The sequence below is a fragment of the Salvelinus alpinus genome, chromosome 7 (assembly GCF_045679555.1).
Source record: "Salvelinus alpinus chromosome 7, SLU_Salpinus.1, whole genome shotgun sequence".
NCBI lineage: Eukaryota > Metazoa > Chordata > Actinopteri > Salmoniformes > Salmonidae > Salvelinus > Salvelinus alpinus.
This window is the reverse complement of record NC_092092.1, coordinates 37719511-37742881: the sequence shown is the minus strand read 5'-3', so window position 1 is coordinate 37742881 and position 23371 is coordinate 37719511. Positions and strand designations below refer to the sequence as shown.

Here is a 23371-nt window from a genome sequence, read left to right as displayed (position 1 = left end):
AAATGTTGATTACTTCTCTTTGACATTATCATTCACCTGTTGAATGATATGTGAAAACCTTTTTTTTTTGCTAACGTATGATGGGGTCCTGGGTCGCTGGTTTGCCTTGGTACCTGAGACAGAAAAGGTTGAAGACCCCTGACATATACTATGCTATTATATTCGGTACTGTTATGTAGACTATTATCATTATATGGGATCTTGCAGACATTGATTTAGCTTTGGTCTAACTTTATTAAACGACCACCATTCGTCTGAGTAGCCTGTTCTCTACGCGTAAAGTAGATTCTAATTCTACAATGTGGAAGATTTGTGGGCTTGACTCTCGTTGGCTGAGCGCTCCAAAGCGTCACCGTCTGTCACTGCTAAAGCAGTAGGCTATCCCCTGGTCTCTCTAGTAGTATTAAACAAGTGTGGAGCTATAAGCTGTGAAGTGTGCCTGTCAAACGATTGACCTTTTTTAAACACTTAACTCCCATCTACATATGAGTAAAAGGATAACACTAATCAAGCGCATCCTGGAATTGCACTGCAGATCAAACTGTGGACGACTTTTCTCACATTTTGTCACATTCAAATACTAAAGAAAGACCTAACTTGATGGAATAACGCGTTTTGCATCGAAAATATGGCAAAGATATTATTACCTCTGGTGCATTTGTTATTATTTTTAAATTCCAGTATCGGGAAAATTTCATCCGTGGAGCCATCCGACATCACGCAGCATGACAGCAATATCGAACAAGCTACGGATCAGTCTTCCGCGCGCGAAACCGCATCGCGGGACATGGTCTCAATCAATATGTTCAAACTCTATGAAAAGTACAGTAAGGAGCCTCACCGCCATCGAGACGGAAATACCGTGAGAAGTTTTAAAGCTATTCCAGGTGAGTGTTCTCCAACATGTTTATATTGTACTGCATGACACTATAATATCACACCTAAAATGAACGTGGTGGGCTGCTGACAGCTGTAGGCAGGGTTCTTCGAACGCAGCAGCTAGAGTAGCCTTGGAACCATACAAAGTGACATAAACATCATTTTGCAAGAGCAAAAAGTTAATAATAATTAAGTTGGACTATTGTATGTTTTTTTAATTTAAGCACCCCTATGCCCTGTCACCGTTTGGGTATAGGCTCACTGTGATCAGAGAGTATGGGCTACTGTTAATATTCATGAGATGTTAGACAAGGGCCTATTATGACACTCACTCAGACACTATTAAAGGCACACGGAAAACTCTATTCCGTGCTCTCCTAAGCATTTCCATATGGCTGAGACCTATTCAGAGGCAATTTGTATCTTTCAAACAGTAGTGGGAGTCAAGGGATGACATTAAGAATATTGTTTATGGTAGTCAAAATAGTGTGTATTGCAATCAGTGTAATCATGCCATAAGGATTGCACTGTAGCCTATTGTATGTGATGATATTTCACCCACAGATAATCATGCGTGGCTTTTATGGCATTGTGGTTGCAGAACGGCTGTTGAAAGTAGACTACATGTTGAAAAAGAACGTGTAGAATTAAAAATGCTGTCGACACACCTGATCATGTCTTTCTTTTCTTTGCAGGAGTCTCCGCGAACAGCGTGTGGTTCCATTTCAACCTGTCAACCATCCAGGAGTCGGAGGTCATCCTGTCCGCCACATTCCACTTCCTGGACCAGCGTCCCCGCCACCGGCCCTGGATCTGCCGGCGCTCCCGAAACGCTTCCTGTCGCATCCAGCACCTCCAGCAGCTTCCCCCGTCCCAGCTCCTCTTCCGAGGAACGTCCCCGAACTCTGCCTTTGCCTCCCCGCTGGGCAACGTCACCCTGCCCCCTCCCAGGAGAGGGTCCTGGCAGACAAGGGAAGTCTCCGGTGTAGTCAAAGAGGCCCACGTCCTGGGAGAGCTCCTCATCTCTGCAGAGTTTGACTTTGGGGTGAGGCCCCAGAGGAGCCAGGAGCGCCTCTCTCCAGCCAGCCTACCATACGTCCTGGTGTACGCCAACGACATGTCCATATCTGAGCCCAACAGCGTGGCCATGACCTTGCAGAGGTACGGGCCTTTCCCTTCAGGCGAGGAGCCCACCCGGTCCCCCAATGCATCTCCTCCAGCCTCCAGGCTGAAAAGAGAAGCAGTGTCCCCCCTGGACCAAATACAGAACAATGACCTGCCCGAAGTCCAGTTTCACACCCTGAAGAACCATGAACTATGGGAGAGCACTTACTTGGCTCCCAAGATTAAGCCCTCAGTGAAAGATGGGCGAAAGCAAGGCCAGGACAGCAATGACGGCTTGAATAAGCCCCAGGTGCTGAGCTTTGACGAGAGGACCATGAAAAAGGCTCGCAGGAGACAGTGGAGTGAGCCCAGGGTCTGCGCGCGACGCTACCTGAGAGTGGACTTTGCAGACATCGGCTGGAGCGAGTGGGTGTTAGCCCCGAAAGCCTTCGATGCCTACTACTGTGCGGGCACCTGCAGATTTCCTATTCCAAAGGTAAGTTGGTGTCGTGTTTTACTTCAGTGTGTCGTGTAGTATTTATTTAGTCAATAAAATGTTCCATTGTCTTGAAAGTATGCTTGAAATTGATTTGATTAATCGGATGATACTGCATACAGGGTATGCTGTATTAAATACATGCCTGTCAAATGTGATGTCATCCTCATATTTCCTTGTGAAAGAGAATCCCTCTCAACTCCAGCTTCTTTCCCTCTCTGGCTCCCAGGTTATCCGGCCCTCGAACCATGCCACCATCCAGAGCATTGTGAGGGCGGTGGGAATCGTTCCCGGCATTCCGGAGCCCTGCTGTGTTCCGGACAGGATGAGCTCTCTGAGTGTTCTCTTCCTGGACCCCAGCCGGAACATGGTGCTGAAGGTTTACCCCAACATGTCTGTGGAGACCTGTGGCTGCCGGTAGAACCACCCGGGAAAGAGCCTCAATGCATAATGCATAAAACAGATTACAATGAATCGGACAGAGTGGAGCAGGAGAGACATTCAGTCAGGACAGTAAAAAGGAAATACATCTTTGGATGAGACTACAATGGATGAACTCGCCATGGAGGGAGATGTGGATTGTAGATAAGGGTTTACGGGTGGTGGGATGCAGAGAAACGCGATGTCTGACCCTCAGATGAGTGTGATTCACACAGAATTTATCTTTGTCATTCAGCAGCTCAACTGTAGGTGAATTGGGGACTGTATGACTAACTGTCAGTTCCAAGCCTTCAGCCATCCATAGCTGGCTCTTGATCTATACCCAGACTCCAGAGTAACTCAAATACTGGACCCTATTGCCATATACTGCACTTAGACTATTGGACTCAAGTCTTCATACGGCACCAGACTCAAAAGCTCAACCTCTGTAAATAATCTTGTAACTAATACAACTAAATGGGACTTTTTTGTAAATAATTGATGGAATCTTAAACTATGCTTTGCCTGTCGTTTATGTAGTGTTCACTAGTTGTTTGAAATAATCTGCTAAAATAAATGGTTAATGCATGAGAGATTGTACTATTTTAATAAATAATTTCATATCGTTTTCTGACTGTATGCATACTGTGGTCATCTTTTAGGTACTCACTGTGGAATATCAAATGTAACGTTTGCATTAGTTTGAATTAGGGATCCGCTGTCATCATTTTCAAAGGAAAGGGAGATACGCAGCACATTGCTGCCACCTGCTGTTTTGAAATAGAAAATAGTTACAAAATTGCCATTTGAAGATGTGGACCTGAGATTTATTGTTTTGATGTTATTGATGAAACAATACACCACTATTGCACAATTATTACATCCAACATTTTCAACATCATACTGTATGTACAGTTGATTCATGTAAAACTACCACAAGGTGTTGAGAATACTGTGCTATGTAACTTCTATTTCCCCATTACAGTTTTTCTCAATCACTTTGGCTCATTTTCTGAAACCGTCTTAACATTCTCTAAACTGTAAGTGCAATTGTCACAACTGTTTTATGGGACATCACAACTCTATTGCATGTCTGCAAAATGTAGTAACTCACCCAAAACTTTTAATTCATGCTTCAAAACCTAATTACTGTGTCAGTGAATTGGCCAATGGCACCAAAATGAGAAGAAAATGTCATCGTGTGAGCCGTACTGGTCGAAATGTTCAGATGTTTTCTCACCATGACAGTCAACCCTGGAAATGTTTGTTATAGACACATTTCAGTTTTGTTCTACTTTTTTGTAGACACTGACTGCTTAATATAATAAACAATAATGTCAGTTTTGTCTAGCTGAATGCTATTGTGTATCACACTGAGCTTTTTAGATGCCGATCTTAACAGTAGATAAAAGTTTACTGGGAAAAGTCAATACTGTACAATACCGTAGTACACAGAAAAAGGATATGCACATTTGTATGTATACAGTACATTTATTTTTGTAGCAATGTGTTACATGTAAACAGACAATTCACATTTGCATGTCCATTTTTACATATTTACATATAAAGTCAAACATAGTGAACAGAAAATTTGACACAAAATGACATCCATGCAACAACAAAAAATGTAAACCCGCAACAACAATGAAAAAACCTGCAGTAGTTCTGTAAAAAACAATCAATTGTACCTCCTCACAGTACGTAACACTACAAGTTCCCATCTTCTTGGTGTACATTCTGTCACTCTTGCTGGCCTGGCAGGTAATTTTCCAATTTAGCAGACATCACAAACGTTCCATGTCATAGATATTTATGGAATATACATGTATGTCTGACAGATTTTGATAATTCAATGGATCATTTTGCATGTGATGGCTCACACGATGAAAGAATGATTAGAAGTTGTGAAGAGTATGACAGTTTCACTGAGAATCAACTCGTCAGTTTTGATCAGCCATGTGCATGTAGTTATTGTGCAAATTGCAGACAATTGTACTTACTCTTTTGCACACATGTGCCAAAACACGTGCAATTTGCTTAAATGAAAAGGAAAACAAAATCTGGTGTGAACAAGAAACTAAATGTTCAGAGATTTGAACTTATTGTTTTGAAAAAAAGAATTCTCGTTCGAGAATTGAGCCAAAGTGATTGAGAAAAACTGTAATTGAATTGTGAATATGTCCGTTTTTTTATCGTTTGTGCTTAAATTGCCAAAAATATTGCCTAGATTGACTGTAAACTTAAATGGAAATAAACTGAATAGAACATAAAGTATAGTTTGTATAATGAAAAACATGGACGATTGTGTGTGGTTGTAATCATTTTAGGGTGATGTTGGCCCGAGTCCTCTTTGTGTATCATCATCTTATGATGGTACATAAAAAGCATCCTACATAGTTACAGTTTTAGTCAATAGGCTGATATTAGAATTAAAGGCTGCTCCGGGAATGTTTAGGAGATAGGAATGTGTTACTCATTTCAGACAGGTTAAGAAAGTCCCTTCATTTTCCAATGCATTGGAAAATGTATGTCAGAGGATATTTCAATGGTCTTTACTCTGTTTTTTGGGGAGGGGTGGGAGGAATGCCCTGACTCAGGCCAACGTCCTCAGACACATTTGCCTCTGATGTACCCCCCACGACGACACTGGATCCTAGCTACTGTATGACATACTGGTGATGAAGAAGGTGTTCTACCCAACATAGAATGATGCAGCTTGATTCATTCAGTGCTACCAATTTAACCTGTAACTAAAATTGAAAAGTGCATTTGTTACTGTTTTCTCTGTTGAACAAGTATGATATCTATATTGCTTATGTATCTGAAAGATAAACTAGTCTTACTATGTACAGGGTTGGGTAGGTTACTTTCTAAATGCAATCCGTTACAATTACTAGTTACTGGTCCAAAATTGTAATCGGTAATATAACTTTGGGATTACCCAACCTCAGTAACGTAATCAGAATACTTTTAGATTACTTTCCCCTTAAGAGGCATTAAAATAAGTCAAAAAGGATCCATCAAATTAATTTGTTGTATCGTTATAGTGGTTTCTGATTTGTGCCCAGACTCGCTCAGATGGAGCAAACTTAAACTTGCACCTTTTTTCATTGCTGAAATGAATGTCATTGAGAAAACAGAAAGGTGTCATCAATTATTTTTATTGCAAACATCCTTTCTAAATTCAGTAGTAATCCAAGAAGCAATCATCTAGTTTTTCAAAAGTATCTGTAATCTGATTACAATATTTTAGCTGGTAATGTAATTCATTACAGTTGCAGTTTTTTAAATATTCAGATTACATGTGAATCAGTTATTCCCCAACCCTGATATGTATTTCACTGCCTTTTCCGAACATATACAATTTGATTTCCGTTGGCCTGAGCTTTGACCAACATGTGGGAAGCAAGAGGGAAGAATTTAGTAAAGTGTTTTTCAGTAGCCCCACAATTTCCAGCGTCTCTCTCATTATCACAGTGTGTCTGCAAATGTTTACAGAATCTTCATTAACTTCAAGCCCTCTAACGATAACAAAGCCTCAAACAAGACATCAATGGTCGAGATAAGAATGGCCGTGCTACTATTTTGGTTGACATGAGGCTACTGTTTACTCTGGAGCATGGGAGCGGACCCCCAGAACCATAGCCCTAGCGTAGAAGAATCTCAATTTCAACAGATTGTCACCCAAAGTCAGTTTTAAATACATAGTGGGAACTGGGAAGGTAAAGCGTGTCGATTGGGAAGGATCTGATCCGAAGATGCGGTGCTCAAGGCGTTTCCTCTTCCAGATGTGTCTGAGTTTGCTGGTGTCCACGGGCTCCTGTCGGTGCAAGCCACTGAACGATGTCCTCCAAAGTGAAGATCGCGGGGGCTTCCCTGAGACTTCCGAGCAGGACCTGGTCGAAGAGGAGGACAGGTTACACAGCTTTCTGGGAACCATGAAGGAAGAGTTTCTGAGGAAACTCAATTTATCCGATGTCCCACAGGAGCACGGCAAGATTTACCCGCCGCCGTTCATGATTGAACTGTACAACAAGTATGCCTCCGACGCGTCCTCGATGCCTCGTTCTGATGTAATTCGCAGCTTCACCGTTCAAGGTATGTACATAGGCAAGTCAAACATGAATTTGGGGGATTTTATCAATGATCACAACATTTTCATACATAGACACTGTATTATGTATGCTTATTAAGCCTGTGTGCATCTAAGGCTTTTGATACAAATAAGCGATATCAAATATGAAACTATGTACGCCTTTTGCCCAATTTTCCAGATGTCAGTCACTCTGAAAAAAATGGCACCAAGTCAAAACACAGACTTCTGTTCAATGTAACTGTCCCAAATCACGAAGAGGTCACCATGGCAGAACTCAGGCTGTTCACCCTGCTGGATAACAGGACAACCTCAACCTCTACCAATGGGATCGGGGCTTCCATAAAGGTCTATGAAGTGGAGTATAAAGGGAACAAGGCCATTGTCCACCTTGTGGATGGGAAAGAGGTCATTGGGACCCATCACTCTTGGGAAACTTTTGAAGTGACCACTGCCATCCAGAGTTGGGTCAAGTCGGACCGCGGGGCCAGTGAGTTTGAAGTGGTGGTCGACAGGTGGGACTGTGGGCCTTTCAAAGGCGGAGGTTTGGACGTGAGCGTGGGTGTGGGTGTGAGGGATAACACGGCAGCTGCTTTGATCGTCTTCTCTGACGACCTGGGGAGCAGGAAGAGAGAGGCCAAGAAGGAGCTGAGGGAGATGATAGTTCATGAGGAAGAGACACTCTTCTCAGGGACCGACTACAATGAGATCCCCTTGGACTTACACCCCAGGCGGAAGAGGCAGGCGGACACCAACTACTGCCGACGGACCTCCATGCGAGTCAACTTCAAAGATATTGGCTGGGACCAGTGGATCGTAGCGCCCCCTGAGTATGACGCCTTTGAGTGTAGAGGCGTGTGTTACTACCCCCTGACTGACGACATGACCCCTTCCAAACACGCTCTCATCCAAACCCTGGTCAATCTCAAGAACCCCAAAAAAGCCAACATGGCGTGTTGTGTTCCCACAAAACTGGACCCCATCACGGTCATGTACCAGGAGAATGGTGTCATCACTATACGACACCCGTACGAGGAGATGAAGGTGGCAGAGTGTGGATGTAGGTAGTGAGAGGTAACAGCCATGGTGGTCCCCTTTAACCCTTACTGTAAATCTGTACAGTTCTGTTGTAAGATGCATTTGAGTTATTTTATTGAGTATATGTTCAGCAAATGCACAGTCTGTCTAGAATAGCAATAAAGCCTATGATACAATATTTATAAATTATTTCTGAGCGTTATCATTATTATTATTAGGGTTTTAGAAAAAAATATAGATCATAAATTGGATCTACAGATGTAGGATCTTAATTAGGGGCGCATGCAAAGCAATACACAACTCTAGATTTCTTACATACTCATATTATTATTATTATTTAATTTATTCTGTTCTCTCAGACGCTTAAACGACTTAAGCTATTAACACGAAACCAACGTCCCAATGTGCAGACTGCCCCAACAGACCGGCCACCATTAGCATAAAATAACTCACCAACAATAACTCTTGAAACGTTCAAGCTGGAGACACCAAACCAACATTCACATTTCCAGACTATTCTAATTTCAGATTCTTTCAAACTTGAATCAACTAGAACGATAAACATTTGCATAAATTAGCATAAAATAACTCACCAACAGTAACTCTTGAACAGTACAAGTTAGAGACACTAAACCAACTGTCACATGTTCAGGCTATTGTAACTTCACATTCTTTCAAATCGTAATCAAGGATAACTATATAAATGTGCATACGTTGACATAAAATAACCCACTGACAGTAACTCTTGAACCATTTCATCTAGAGGCACCAAACCAACGTCCACATGTTTGGGCTATCCTAATTTCAGATACTTAAAAACTTGTATCAATTATAACTATATAAATGTGCATTTATTTGCATAAAATAACTCACCAACAGTAACTCTTGAACCATTCAAGCTAGAGACACCAAAACAACTTTCTCATGTTCAGTCTATCCTAACTTTAAATTCTGAAAATCTTGTATAAACTATAAATATAAACATTTGCATAAAATAGCATAAAATAATCAACCAACAGTAACTCTTCAGCCATTCAAGCTAGAGACACTAAACCTACTTTCAAATGTTAAGGCTATCCTAACTTCAAATTCTTTAACACATTTATCAACTATGACTGAATAAATGTGCATAAAATAACTCCCCAACAGTAAGTCTTAAACTGTTCAAGCTATAAATACCGAAGCAACATTTAGATGGTCAGGCTATCCTAACTTGCAATTCTTAAAAACTTTCATAACGATAAATATGTGCGCACATTTGCATAAAATAACTCACCAAAAGTAACTCCTCAACTGTTCAAGCTATAGGCACCAAACAAACATTCACATGTTCAGGCTATCCTAACTTCAATAATTTATTTATTTTTTAACTATAACTATGTACATTTGCATACATTTACATAAAATAACCTACCAACAGTAACTCTTGAACTGTTCAAGCTAGAGACACCAAACTAACTTTCACATGTTCACGCTATCGTATCAATCAATCAATCCTTCACCAGCTAGCATGCACATCACATTTTCTTCAGGAAATGCACTTTTCTAGTTTGATCATTCTTTTGTTGCTGAGGATTTTCCTGCACGGCAGGAAATGCAAACTTGTAGTGTATTTGAGTTTTTAAAAGGATTCTAAAGTTTGTAATTTCCTCTTTGACATTTCAGATTTGATTTGCCCGAACGAAAAATGTAGCAATAATTATAATATAATCCACATAATAATTCACATTTCTTGTTGCTGCAGGATTATTTTCCTGCTGTAGCAAACTGGCTCAAATTAAGATCCTACATCTGTATTAAGTCTGTGTGCATCTATAGTTTGATATCTATAACAAAATTATCATGATATCTAAAGAGTTTGTACATAGTGTTGTTTATTTATCAGTTGGCTATGAGGACTATCTTGCTCTACAAGTTTTATGGAATTAGATTTTGAAGTATTTTTATAGCAGGGAATTTCTGATTATGACTTCTAAATTATTGCTTTGAATTAAATATGGATTGTTCTCATTAGTTTCATATTAGAGTCAGAGATTGTGGATTATAGGTAAAGGTTGCACTATTACATAACAGTGCATTTCGGTGCTGCAGTTGTACTATATGAATATTCAATGTGCATTTATAAAGTTCAACTTTTGGGGAAGTTCTTCATTGAATAATGTGTAAAGAGCGCACTCTACAGGTGAACAATAAACAGTTGTCTCAACACATTCATAAAACTTAAAACTGAGTCTCTTTTTGTAACTGTGTATTCATTTGAATGTATAATTGTTCTATAAAGTAAGGAATTGGTTTGAATGTATTATTTCTTTCTTATATATATTACTCCTTCATTAATTGTCTGTTCTTTTGAATATCTTTGTAGTTATTAAACACAAATACTGCACACACGTATTAGTATTCAGTACATGTTGATCCCAACATATCAAAACCAGACCATATTTCAGTTGTGAACAGGTCACACATTAGTCAATACCATAGTGGTAGATAAAGGACTCCAGTGCTCAAAAGTCAGTTTTAGCATGGGCAGCACCATTGAGGACTTCCACCATTTTGAAGTAGTCAACTGTGTGGGACTTCCTATGGGTTTAGGAAGGATCACATAATTCCATCCAGGTCACCAGGAAGGATCAGCCAATGAATTATACTCGTGAGCAAATATTCCATAACTGCAGGTGGCAGTAAAGCGCCAACCTTGGCTTTATAGTTGTTCAAACAACACACTCCAGGTGGCATTATGCACCCTTCGTAGAAAAAGAAAATGGACTACTTCAAAATGGCGCTGCCCGTGATCTTACAAACGCCATAATGGGAAAGACACAATGATGCGATGTCTATCTATGGTCAACGCACATCAATGTATTCTAATCAGAGGTGATGGGTCCCCTCCTAATGAAGCTAATGTTTGTCAGGAGGGGATGAAAAAGTCTGGATGTAGACACATCACCGCTTGACAATAAAAACAAATAAAGCCCAGTCTTAATATACCACATTTCCATTAAAATACTACGTGACGTCTGATTTTAGCCTAATTAACCGAGACCACAATTGCCTAAATGAGTTCATCCCCCTGATGACCTCCCCTCTATCCATATCAGTGCCAAACATGCCCTCTTAAATGACGCAGTGAGCAATGCACCGGGAGTGGAGTCTTAAAATGAGATTCCAGGTCCTGATTGGTCACAAAGAATCACCAGACGGGCTTATGTAAGACTGGGTATTAGAAGTTAACGTGAGATTAACGTACATACTGCACTGCAGCATTACATGATATGTAGTTGTGTAATTATGCGTTGTAAAAATTCCCAGTGTTGTAAGGCTTGTATTAGCATGGCTTTAAATTTCCGTTTTGAACTCACTCAACCTTAAATTATATTCCAACATAAATGAACACAGTGGAAATGTCATTAAAATCAGTGAGTAAAAAATGTAAATGGTGAATATATACTGTAAGTATTTTCAAACTAATGGTAGTCCATGTTCATGTTTATAATCATTTCTGCTAAATCTTTGGTTTTCATCCTAAATCCCGTGTTCAGGGCAGTTTGTCACATGTACACACGTGAACACAAACTGTGTAATCATCTCATCCACTCGCCCCAGACATGACCTCATAAAGCCTGAACCTTATCTCCACCTGGCCGAACCACAGTGCCGTATAACTGACTGTGAGTTTCACATGGGGCTTTCATACTAATCAGGTAGTATTTTACCTCTATAATCTTCTCTAATCTATTTTCTCCATCTCATCCTTTTTTTTCAAGAAAATGTGTATGACATGGTAGAGCATTTCATAGAAATTCTAATAAAGAATATGGGATGCGAAGGTTTTTTATTTGAATTGATGCCTTAAACTAAATACATCCAGACAGAAGCCTCTTTCTTTACGGTAATAAAACAAATTAAATACAGTAAAAGTAGAAAAGGTACTGGCATACCCAAATACCTACTTCATAATACCTTCAATGTAACATCTCCAATTTGAGAATTTCTTGTCTGTGTTTGTCTTGCGGATGCACCGCAGATAATACGATTAAAGGTTTATTGAGAACAGAAGCCTCTTATGTCGTTGTTGTTGTCCGAAACCCGCTGGTGAAAACATTCTCTCCTGACAAAGGACCGTCCCTCTCAATGAATGGACCACAAAGCAGGATAACGCAGATCAAATATAACATTCTCCACAATAATGGCAGTAGGTCGGTTCTCACAAGCGTTGCTGGTGCTTTTTTGCCATGTTCTCTACTCCAGCTCTTCTTTCCAGCCAGCTCTGGTGCTGGATATGGCGAAAATTCTCCTCGACAACTACTGCTTCCCTGAGAATCTAGTCGGGATGCAGGAGGCCATTCAGCAAGCCATCAACAGCGGAGAAATCCTCAAAATATCTGACCGCAAGACCTTAGCATCTGTGCTGACGGCTGGCGTGCAGGGTGCACTCAATGACCCTCGGCTGACTGTGTCCTTCGAGCCAAACTTTGTCCCAGTGGTGCCGCCGGCTCTCCCATCTCTTCCCATGGAGCAGCTCATCCGGCTGGTCAGAAACTCTGTGAAGCTGGAGGTCCTTGAGAACAATGTCGGCTACCTGAGGATCGACCGGATTATAGGGGAGGAGACCGCAGCCAAGCTTGGCCCGCTGCTCCGGGAGAACATCTGGACCAAGGTCACGCACGCCTCCTCGTTAATCTTTGATCTGCGCTACAGCACAGCTGGGGAGCTGGACGGAGTCCCTTTCATCATCTCCTACTTCTCCGACCCAGAACCTCTCATTCACATTGACACTGTGTTTGATCGGCCCTCCAACACCACTAAGGAGCTATGGACTATGTCATCTATCATGGGAGAGAGGTATGGAAAGAGAAAAGACCTCATCGTATTAACCAGTAAGCGTACTATGGGTGCAGCTGAGGCAATCGCCTACACTCTGAAGCATTTGAACAGGGCTATAATTGTTGGAGAGAGGTCAGCCGGGGGGTCAGTGAAAGTGCAGAAGATAAGAATAGGAGATTCTGGTTTCTACATCACAGTTCCTGTGGCCAGGTCAGTGAACCCAATAACAGGCCAAAGCTGGGAAGTGAGTGGAGTATCTCCCTCTGTAAATATCAATGCCAAGGAGGCTGTTGCCAATGCCAAAAATCTACTGGCTGTCAGGAGTGCCATTCCAAATGCCGTCCAGAGCGTCTCTGACATCATCAGGCAGTACTACTCATTCACAGACAGAGTACCGGCTCTCCTTCAACATCTGGAATCCACCGATTTTTTTTCTGTCATTTCAGAGGAGGACCTGGCGAATAGAATCAACTACGAACTGCAGTCTGTGTCAGAGGACCCTCGTCTGATGATCAAACTGACCCAAGATCACCCGGTTATCATTGAGGAAGACTTTGAACCTGAGAACATACCAAACGATCCAGCATTTCTCACGAACCTGGTGGATACAGTCTTCAAAGTACGCATCTTAACTGGAAACACTGGTTATCTCCGCTTTGACAAGTTTGGAGATGTGTCAGTGATGGCCATATTAGGAGAGCAGATTGCCCTAAAAATCTGGGAGCCACTCAAAGACACAGAGAACCTCATCATCGATCTGCGATACAACACAGGTGGGTCCTCAGCTTCCATGGGCATCCTGCTCTCCTTCCTCCAAGACCCGTCACAACAGTTCCACTTCTTCACCATATACGACAGGATCCAGAACACCACCACTGAGTTCAACACCCTTTCCGGCCTCCCAGGCCCACCCTACGGGTCTAAACGTGGAGTGTACATCCTGACTAGTTACTATACCGCTGGTGCTGGGGAGGAATTTGCTTATCTGATGCAGTCTCTGCACCGTGGCACCCTCATCGGGGAAATCACATCCGGGACCCTGATGCACTCCAAGTCCTTCCAGGTGGAAGACACGGACATTGTCATCACCGTCCCCTTCATAAACATCATAGACAACAACGGGGAGTGCTGGCTAGGCGGAGGCGTGGTCCCCGACGCCATAGTGCTTGCTGAGGAGGCTGTTGACCACACCCATGAGATCATAGAGTTTCACAGGGAGGTTCGCTCACTGGTGGAGGGGACGGGGGAGCTCCTGGAAGTACACTATGCCATCCCTGAGGTCGCCAACAAGGTCAGCAGAGTGCTGCTCGTCAAATGGGCCGAGGGCTCGTATCGATCGGTGGTGGACTACGAGTCTCTGGCATCCCAACTGACAACTGACCTCCAGGAGACATCAGGTGACCACCGGCTGCACGTATTCTACTGCGACATCGAACCCGAGTCTCTGCATGACATGCCAAAAATCCCAACAGCTGAGGAGGTGGGTTACATCATAGACGCGCTGTTCAAGATCGAGGTGATGCCCGGGAACGTGGGCTACTTCAGGTTCGACATGATGGCAGACATAGAAGTGATGAGAGCCATCGGCCCTGAGCTGATTAGACTGGTGTGGAGCAAGCTGGTGAACACGGACACAATGATCATCGACATGAGATACAACACAGGTGGTTACTCCACAGCCATCCCACTCCTCTGCACCTACTTCTTCGATGCTGAGCCCCTGAGGCACCTCTACACCGTATTTGATCGCTCCACAACCACCATGACCGAGGTCATGACCCTGCCTCAGATCCAGGGTCAGAGGTACGGCTCCACCAAGGACATCTACATCCTCACTAGTCACATGACGGGGTCGGCTGCCGAGGCGTTCACGCGGACCATGAAGGACCTTAACAGGGCGACAGTGATCGGGGAGCCGACCATCGGAGGGTCCCTGTCCAGTGCCACCTACCAGATCGGGAACAGTATCCTGTATGCCTCCATACCTAACCAGGTGGTCTTGAGTGCTGTTACTGGGAAAGTGTGGAGTGTTTCCGGGGTCGAGCCACACGTTGCTGCCCAGGCAAAGGATGCTCTGAGTGTTACACAGAGAATCATTGCAGCCAGGCTTTTAAAGCGAGATCAAGGGAAATAATGGTCATGTTATTGTTTCACTTTCCTGTAAATGTTTACTTTGTTTGTCCTGTATTTGTGAATTGTGTTTTTTTGTCGTGTGTGATTTCTTACGGAAATGTTATTTATTATAATTATTTTTCAGAAATCTGACTTATCTGTGGTATAACATAACCACCCCGAAGTTTGTAAAAAAAAATATTTTCAAAATAAGGTTGACAGAAAACAGGAATACATTTTGGTTCTCTTATTGAAAGTCTTTAAATAGTAGATTGCACATTAGTCATCCTTAAGGCACCTTATGAAAGCTTTCTTTTTGGACATGATTATAAAATAATTTAATAAACAGATCCTTGACTGTTGCAGGTCTGGGATGAAATTAGTTGCCTTCGATGAATTTTACCAAAATCCCTGTGCGTCATTTTTTATGAGAAATGTACAAATAAATCCTCTTGTTCATATTTCATGAATATCAAAATGTCTTTTTTTTTCATCTCCCCGGGCTACATTTGTGTTGGCCTAAATATGTGTGAGGAGAAATTGGTTAATACTTCATTTCATTTCATTATACTATCATCATGTATTTAATCTGATTAATGCAAATACTTTATACTTTCTATATGAATCTGTTAATGCATTTATTATTTGTCCTTTATGTCATTTGTCAAGTCATGTAATTTGTCATGTTGCGAGTAAAACATCATATTGCCATAATGTAGAAGAGTCTTCAGACAGTCAGTAGAGGGAGCATTACCCATACAAACCTGTAGTGAACTACTGTGCTCAGTTCTCCTACTGTGTAATAGCATCAATGACATCAATATCAACTGATTGCGAATAGTGTCATGACCAAATAGAGGCCAATATAGCTTCAAAAGAGGAACACCCATTATCTCATTTATACTGGTGTAGTAGGTTGAATCTAACTATATGGCAAATGTTATTGCTTGCTGGTAAGTTTTATTCCATTTCTAATCAACACTTGTTGAATAAACTGTTGAATAAACCTGTGAGTTATTATTACCCGAGACGGAACTATTTAGAGTTCAATGTGATATTTACAGACCATAATGCTTAGGGTCAGCCAACGGCACGTTAAGAGAGAGGAGGGGGTGGATGGCTTGACTATTTAAAATCCTATGTTCTTAATAATAAGTTCTATGTTCTTAATAATAAATTCTATGTTCTAAGTATAATGCTGATTGATCATGTGCAGCACGAGTGAGAGATTATGAGTATGGCATAAGGACCTTTTGTCAAAAGATACAGTCCCAGGTAACATTACATTTCACATCAACTAGCTGACCAACAGAAGGCCGGATTTTAAGGTAGAAACAAAATAATAATTCATTTAGAAAACACTGATCTATTTCATTAACGCTGATCTACAATCAGTGAGCCTTATTCATCAAATGAAAAATATGCACAAATGTATAACACATTCGATGATGTGAATATTTCCACCAAGCATCATCTCAACGGATATTTGTGTGTAGTTAAACCTTACCTCAAACGCATAGCAACAAATATATACTATATACAGTATATATCTTGGGCAATATGTTGCACCTACATTGTTGGCCTGTTATTGTCTTACCAAAGCACTCAAGATAATAAGATTAAAGGTTTATTGTGAGGAAAATCCTCTTATGTGTGTGTTAACAGAAACCTTTCAGGAAAAAGGTCTCATTTGACCAAGGACCACTTTGCAGACGGACGTTCCACCGCAGAGTGGCTACTCCTGTGGTTTACTGCTATCTAGAAACTCACCAAGATGGCAACGTCTCTCCTCTTGTTGGCATCGGTGCTGGTCCTCAGCAATGTTGCTGTTCACAGCGCTTTCGCACCCGACCTGATTGTCAGCATGGCTAAAATTCTCCTGGACAACTACTGCTCCCCGGAGAAACTGGCTGGCATGCAGGAGGCCATTGACGCTGCGAGCAGCAACACAGAGATCCTCAGCATTCCCGACCCTGACACTCTCGCCGCCATCCTGACCGGCGGGGTCCAGAGCACCATCAATGACACCCGGCTGGTCATCTCCCATGAGCCCAACTACGTCCCAGCGGTGGCCCCTGCCTTGCCACCCCTGCCCCCAGACCAGCTCATCGGTGTGCTCCAGAGCTCCATTAAGCTGGAGGTCCTGGAGGGCAACATCGGCTACCTGAGGATCGACCACATCATCGGGGAGGAGTTGGCCGACAAGATTGGCACCCTCCTCCTGGAGCTGGTCTGGAACAAGATCCTGCCCACGTCCGCTCTGATCTTTGACCTTCGCTACACAGGCAGCGGGGATCTGTCGGGCATCCCATACATTGTGTCTTATTTCACTGATGCCGAACCTCTGATTCACATCGACAGTGTGTACGACCGTCCCACCAACACCACCACCGAGATGTGGTCCATGCCCACACTGCTGGGGGAGAGGTACGGAACAAAGAAGCCTCTTGTCATCCTGACCAGTGCAAACACCAAGGGAATTGCAGAGGACGTCGCCTATTGTCTGAAGAACCTTAAGAGGGCCACCATCGTCGGGGAGAAAACCGCTGGCGGGTCCGTGAAAATCGAAAAGATCAAGGTTGGGGACACCGACTTCTATGTCACAGTGCCCTCGGCTAAGTCCATCAACCCCATCACGGGGAAGTCCTGGGAGGTCGCCGGCGTGACGCCCGATGTTGAGGTCGATGCTGAAGACGCCCTGGCCGCTGCCATTAAGATCATAAACCTCCGTGCCGAGGTCCCTGCCATTCTCGAGGCTACTGGCGCTCTGGTGGCCGACAACTACGCCTTTGAGAATGTGGGAGCGGACGTTGCAGAGAAGCTGGCGGCAGCGAGCGGTGACTACAACTTGATATCTTCAAAGGTGGAGCTGGAGGCAAAACTCTCCGCTGACCTCATGACACTGTCCGGAGACAAATGCCTGAAGACCACCCACAACATCCCAGCCCTGCCACCAATGGTAAGAAATGAATGTTGAATTGTAGCCTATGTAATACATTTAGCTATTGAGAATACTTTTATGTGAATCAAGATAACTTTTTTTAAATGAATATTTGCCTAAAATAATTGTCTGTTGAATTCAGTATACCTTCAATAGAATAACATTGCATATCAATTATGGGGAATATTTTTGAGACATTTATGTTGATTTCAGAACCCATCTCCAGAGATGTTTATTGAGCTGATCAAGGTCTCATTCCACACGGATCTGTTTGAGAACAACATTGGTTACCTGCGCTTTGACATGTTTGGTGACTTCGAAGAGGTTCAGGCCATTGCCCAGATCATCGTGGAGCATGTGTGGAACAAAGTTGTTAACACTGATGCTCTGATTGTTGATCTCAGGTAGGACTTCTCTTCATAGTGAAAATCAAAGCTCAAACTATGAGCATAGCAGCTACCGGAAACATATTTAGGTTCACTAAAATGAACAGAGTTAGAGAGTGGCTTACCATTTAGTTGGGGGTAAATTGGGACAGTTGAACCATATGGAAAGGTTTTATTTCCTAAATGTTCATTTTTCATATTGAATTGAGTTAGAAAATTTGTTTTTGCAGGAACAACGTGGGCGGACCCACCACTGCCATTGCAGGCTTCTGCTCCTACTTTTTTGATGCAGACAAGCAGGTCTTGCTGGACAAACTGTACGACAGACCGTCTGGCACCACTAAGGAGCTGTGGTCTCTGCCTGAGCTCACTGGTAATAAACTTCCCAGTTTCATCATGTGTAGGCTACTGTATAATGAGTTTATCAATTTGGATAAAGCAGAATAAAATTGTGGGCTGTCAGCAGAATAAAAAAATGTCAGCGATAAAAATGACTCGTCTTCTTTCTCAGGTGCAAGGTACGGCACCAAGAAGAGCCTGATCATCCTGACCAGCGGGGCCACGGCCGGCGCCGCCGAGGAGTTCGTCTACATCATGAAGAAGCATGGCCGGGCCATGATCGTGGGCGAGACCACCAACGGCGCCTCCCACCCCCCTGAGACCTTCCGTGTGGGCGAGAGTGAAGTGTTCCTGAGCATCCCCACCACCCATTCAGACACAACCCAGGGTCCCGCCTGGGAGGGGGCTGGGGTCGCCCCTCACATCCCTGTGCCAGCCGACGCAGCCCTGGACACTGCCAAGGGCATCCTCAACAAGCACTTCGCCGGCGCAAAGAAGTGAACTCCCTGACCGGGGAAGTTGGCAGCCAAAGGGGGTTTAAGATCTTATGTTCTCAGAGGAGCAAAGTATTTAGGGTACAGTTCAATGCACTTCTTTGACCAACTCTAGGGAGCCAGCCTCTGCACCTAAGCCCTCTTTCTGTAGCCTGTTGTAGTGTTCTCATTTTGCAAGAATATGTGAGAGATTATGAACCGGATTGTGATGGTTTTTACTTACAGTTTTTACTTATGAAAACTACTGTGATTGTAGAAGGATTTAAGAAATGCTATACTGAAATGTGACTCTTAAAGAAGTGGTTCATAAACTACGAATGTGTGTGTGTTGCTGATCCACTAGCCCTTGGCCTTGGGTGCTAAGATTTGTCAAAGCAGCTTCCATTTTTGTCTGTCCAAAATAACGTGAATTGTAAATTGCGCAAGAACATGAAAGCCGACACTAGTTTAGAAAGGTGCATTGAATCAAATGCTGAAACATATTTTCTTTTCCTCTGATATTCTTATGTATTTTCGGGTAGCATTTTTAGGACCTTTACAAACAAATTGTTCCTGTTGGGGGTGCATTCTCAAATTTGATGCAGGGTCTTTTTGCTGTGTACGGGAAGAAGTGTTGTGTCCATACATAGTGACTTGCCATGTGAGGCAATTTGGGTTGCATAAATGCCAATGGTGGGACACAATAAAGACATTGGGAACACAAGAATAAGTATCTATGTTGTGGATCAGAGGTTAGAAGTGGATCAAGAAAGCCAAGCAGCTTATTATATTATATAACACCAAACACGTTTTTGCCCAACAATGGAATAACTACAAATCCAAACAGATTTTCTCAATTCAACATACTAACACCTAAAATGGAATCAATCCCACCCATTGTTACACAGACCAGTGAGATCAACTATATTTCAGCCCTGCAGCAAAAACATTTCAGTACAACTATTCATTCAGATTAGAATTGTAGACCTTCCCAGAGCAAGTTTCTCAATTCAAGTAACACTTAACCATTCTGGTTTCTTCCTACAGTTTCAACTTGGCCTGTTATCACAAACATAGTTGATTAGTATTCTGTTAGAGGAGGTACAGTCAATACAATACAATACAATTCAATACAATTCAACGTACTCCCTTCGTCTCTTTCCAGAAGATAGCAGTGCAGCTCATTTCTAACAGAAATTAAGCTGTAACATCTCAGAGGCACACAGATACTGGTCAGAGAGCGGGGCCAGCTTTTGGCAGACGCAAGACCTGTACTTTCAAAACACAAGGATTAAACAGGATCCAGTAAGGGAATAACTGTACATGAACACGTGCTGCGCAAGGGGCAGGGGGTCCCAGCCATTAGGATTTACTCCTAATGAGGCTGATCACAGACCACAAACAGTAGCTTTAGCTTAGCTGTGTGTGCGTGCGCGTGCATACGCGTGCGTGCGTGCGCGTGTGGTGTGTGGGAGAATTGAGAGATATTATGGAGAAAAACATGTTATCATAGGTCCAGTTTTCCTGCAGTCATCACTTTCATTTGATAATGCTTGCTTTACTTGTGTCTGGAGGCGTAGCTTTGATTTACAGCTGACTCATGTGGCACCTGCCTCAGCTTGCTGGCAATGGCTTAAATACTGTGGACACACAGCTCCTACCTGCTTGGCTCTTCAATATTTACACTGAGAACCTCCAGTAGGCAACTGGGAGAAGATAAGAATGCGCAAATCAGCATGGTGTGTGTTCATTACAGTCCCAGCAATTGCATGTCATTCTAACTGTGTAATTGCATGTCAATTATATAGGCACTTCATTCCAACGTGGTAATTAACTGGTAGGGCAAGTAAACAAGGGTTACGATTTAGTGAAGAATAATGCTTAAAGATAATGCGGCGGGTGGCTGCTTGTGTTTGAAAACAGTATAATTAGCCTAACGTACAGTGAGTACGATTTTATCCTGAAAAAAAAAAAAAATGTTTGTCTAGAGAAGTATACATCAATTATGCATATAACATTGTGGGCATATATGCTGTAATAAAAGTATGCAAAGCAGCAAAGTGGTCAAATTAGAGAGCAGTGGCGGCAGCTGATTTGCTAAATACGGGAGGAGTGAGGTGGTTGGAGTTGTCAACAGAACAGTATGACAGAAATATGATGCCATGTTTTCAAACTCTAGCTATTGTAGACCCCTGTTCTTCGACTATTGTTGCATGTAGTTGTACGGTTGATCAGGTCCCAGGCGCCCATGACTGTTATGATTATTTTTTTAGAAGTTAATTACAATTTGCATTTTGCTTTAGCGCCATCTGTACCTGATAAAGCAGAGCTAGTCTCACGTGCAGAAGTTTGCCGTCTGGCACAAATAGTCTGGCGCAGTGGCGGTTCTAGCTTGTATGGATCCCCCCCCTATAATCAGGGCGCCCACTCCGACAAGGTTAATTGACCCACAGTCCCCACACGTGATATCATTGACGTGACGTGCAGATGAGCGATAGAAAACCGATCGCGCAAATGTCACCATTCCGGGTTTTTTTTTGTGCGGGTGCGGGTGCCCCGTGCCGCCCCCGGTAAAATGCCGCCCTTGGCGGCTGCCCATGTCGCCTATACCTAAATCCGCTACTGGTCTGGCGCGAATAGCCGAAGAAACAATCCAAGCAACGTTCGCATGGCCTATGTGCCCACGGAGGCGGGGCTACTACTGGCAGTCACTGAGGGGCAGAGTAGTAAGTAACTGAACAGCTTGGTTTAAACAATATATTTTGGAAACAGGAAAATGTACACATTTACCACACTTTAATGAGAATTTTAAACATAATCCATTATTTAATGTATATATATTTTTGTGGGGTGTTGCCCCTAACGCCCTAATGGGTGGGCTGCCTGGTAGAGAGCCCTCAATTAAAATACTGACCTTTGCCACAGCCCTTCCCAGCATTAGGCTATGGGTAGGCTAGCCTTGAATGGATGGTCATGCGAGACTACAGGTGAGGTAGATTCAGTGGCGAGTGGGATGTGGGATGCATGCCAGCAAAGCCACTATACAACACAGCCCTAAACAACACATTATTTGCACTACAATGGTGACAAACGGTGCCCACAAATGGCCTACATAAATCTGTCCCAACAGCAGTCCCAACATCTTACCACTGCTACACCTGGCTATCAGCGGAGCCTTGTCTGGCTGCGAAACATTCCATTCAGTCTCATTTAATGCCTTTTTAAAAAACATAGCTGATATGGCTGACTTGCTTAAACAAATGTGGTTTCTACTGACGATTGAGATTTACAAACTATGGCATAAGGGGACGACAAGCGGATAAGAGGCAATCAGTAATTTCAATTAAGACATTAATGAGCGAGCTAGGACAGATGTAGACAATAAAACTATTTGTTTAGCACTTTTAAAATGTACAGCAACAGAATTCAGAACATGGGCCGTTCTTACAGTGTTCTCCCTGTACACCAAGACAGAACCGTAGGATAAATGAAGGGGGCATATAAGCAGACAATGAAAGCTCTTACAATATTCGATGATTACATTTCTCTAAAACAGGTTAATGGCTACATGTGCATCACCAAGTCAGAACAGTAGGATAAATTAAGAGGGGTAAATAGACCAAATAATTAGGGTGAGGCACATGGGCTACTAACATTTTACTACACAACATACACTTACTATGACTTTCTTAGCTACAGTATACCTATCTCCCTGGCATATTACATCCCAGTTGTCTTGAACTCACTGAAGTCAAGTTTCGCAGTTCTGAGCATGGCCAATGTTGAATGTTAATCATTTAAACTTGGAAAAGAGCCCCTTAATCCCAGATGTGGGACCACACAGCCACTGTCACTGATTCCTTCCAAAGCATTCATCATTTTGCGATTTCCAACTTGTTGTGTAATGTTTATGTCCAATGCCCAATGAGCACCGATACATTTGTATCTATCTTTTTTCTTCATTTTTTCTCTTCATATGACAAGGATCAAAAATTATTTGCCGTAAATATGTCGCAAGGTTAGGTCCGGTGTGTATTATAGCCTGATCTTTCAGGCTCATGAGAAATTGTCTGGTGCACGAGCCTAGCCAGGCGTTGGTTGGCTCACGCTAGGATGACATACCTAATTAGGAAATAGCAATGAGATTTGTTTATCAAATAAATACAAAGTAGGCATACGTAATGATTTCGGTGGTTAATTTAAATTTGTATTGCCAAGTTGAGTTATTAGGCTACAACAACATTCAAGACAGATGGGATTTTTCTA

General features: G+C 42.7%; 3 protein-coding genes across 3 annotated transcripts; all 3 read left to right on the top strand.

The window, feature by feature from the left end:
• Positions 1–396: 396 nt before the first annotated feature.
• On the top strand, positions 397–5667 carry LOC139580960 (growth/differentiation factor 10-like). Its single transcript, XM_071410180.1, has 3 exons — positions 397–887; positions 1575–2479; positions 2709–5667. The coding sequence occupies exons 1-3, from the start codon at positions 629–631 to the stop codon at positions 2898–2900; spliced, it is 1356 nt and encodes a 451-aa protein (XP_071266281.1). The 5' UTR covers positions 397–628; the 3' UTR covers positions 2901–5667.
• An 815-nt stretch (positions 5668–6482) lies between these two features.
• On the top strand, positions 6483–10249 carry LOC139580961 (growth/differentiation factor 2-like). The gene is made up of 2 exons (XM_071410181.1): positions 6483–6997; positions 7174–10249. Exons 1-2 carry the CDS (start codon positions 6658–6660, stop codon positions 8058–8060), a joined length of 1227 nt encoding a protein of 408 aa, XP_071266282.1. The 5' UTR covers positions 6483–6657; the 3' UTR covers positions 8061–10249.
• Positions 10250–11698: 1449 nt separating this feature from the next.
• Positions 11699–19854, top strand: LOC139580959 (retinol-binding protein 3-like). Its single transcript, XM_071410179.1, has 5 exons — positions 11699–14874; positions 17611–17925; positions 18121–18311; positions 18524–18666; positions 18805–19854. The coding sequence occupies exons 1-5, from the start codon at positions 12217–12219 to the stop codon at positions 19131–19133; spliced, it is 3636 nt and encodes a 1211-aa protein (XP_071266280.1). The 5' UTR covers positions 11699–12216; the 3' UTR covers positions 19134–19854.
• The last annotated feature ends 3517 nt before the right edge of the window (positions 19855–23371 follow it).

What these genes read in the sequence shown, in the direction of transcription:
- LOC139580960 (XM_071410180.1), top strand. Translation starts at nt 629, where the DNA reads ATGGCAAAGATATTATTACCTCTGGTGCATTTGTTATTATTTTTAAAT. An exon ending in AAGTTTTAAAGCTATTCCAG is followed by an intron (nt 888 to 1,574) that starts GTGAGTGTTCTC and finishes TTTTCTTTGCAG; the next exon opens with GAGTCTCCGCGAACAGCGTG. An exon ending in GCAGATTTCCTATTCCAAAG is followed by an intron (nt 2,480 to 2,708) that starts GTAAGTTGGTGT and finishes TCTGGCTCCCAG; the next exon opens with GTTATCCGGCCCTCGAACCA.
- LOC139580961 (XM_071410181.1), top strand. Translation starts at nt 6,658, where the DNA reads ATGCGGTGCTCAAGGCGTTTCCTCTTCCAGATGTGTCTGAGTTTGCTG. An exon ending in TCGCAGCTTCACCGTTCAAG is followed by an intron (nt 6,998 to 7,173) that starts GTATGTACATAG and finishes CCAATTTTCCAG; the next exon opens with ATGTCAGTCACTCTGAAAAA.
- LOC139580959 (XM_071410179.1), top strand. Translation starts at nt 12,217, where the DNA reads ATGGCAGTAGGTCGGTTCTCACAAGCGTTGCTGGTGCTTTTTTGCCAT. An exon ending in TGAGTGCTGTTACTGGGAAA is followed by an intron (nt 14,875 to 17,610) that starts GTGTGGAGTGTT and finishes ATCACGGGGAAG; the next exon opens with TCCTGGGAGGTCGCCGGCGT. An exon ending in TCCCAGCCCTGCCACCAATG is followed by an intron (nt 17,926 to 18,120) that starts GTAAGAAATGAA and finishes TGTTGATTTCAG; the next exon opens with AACCCATCTCCAGAGATGTT.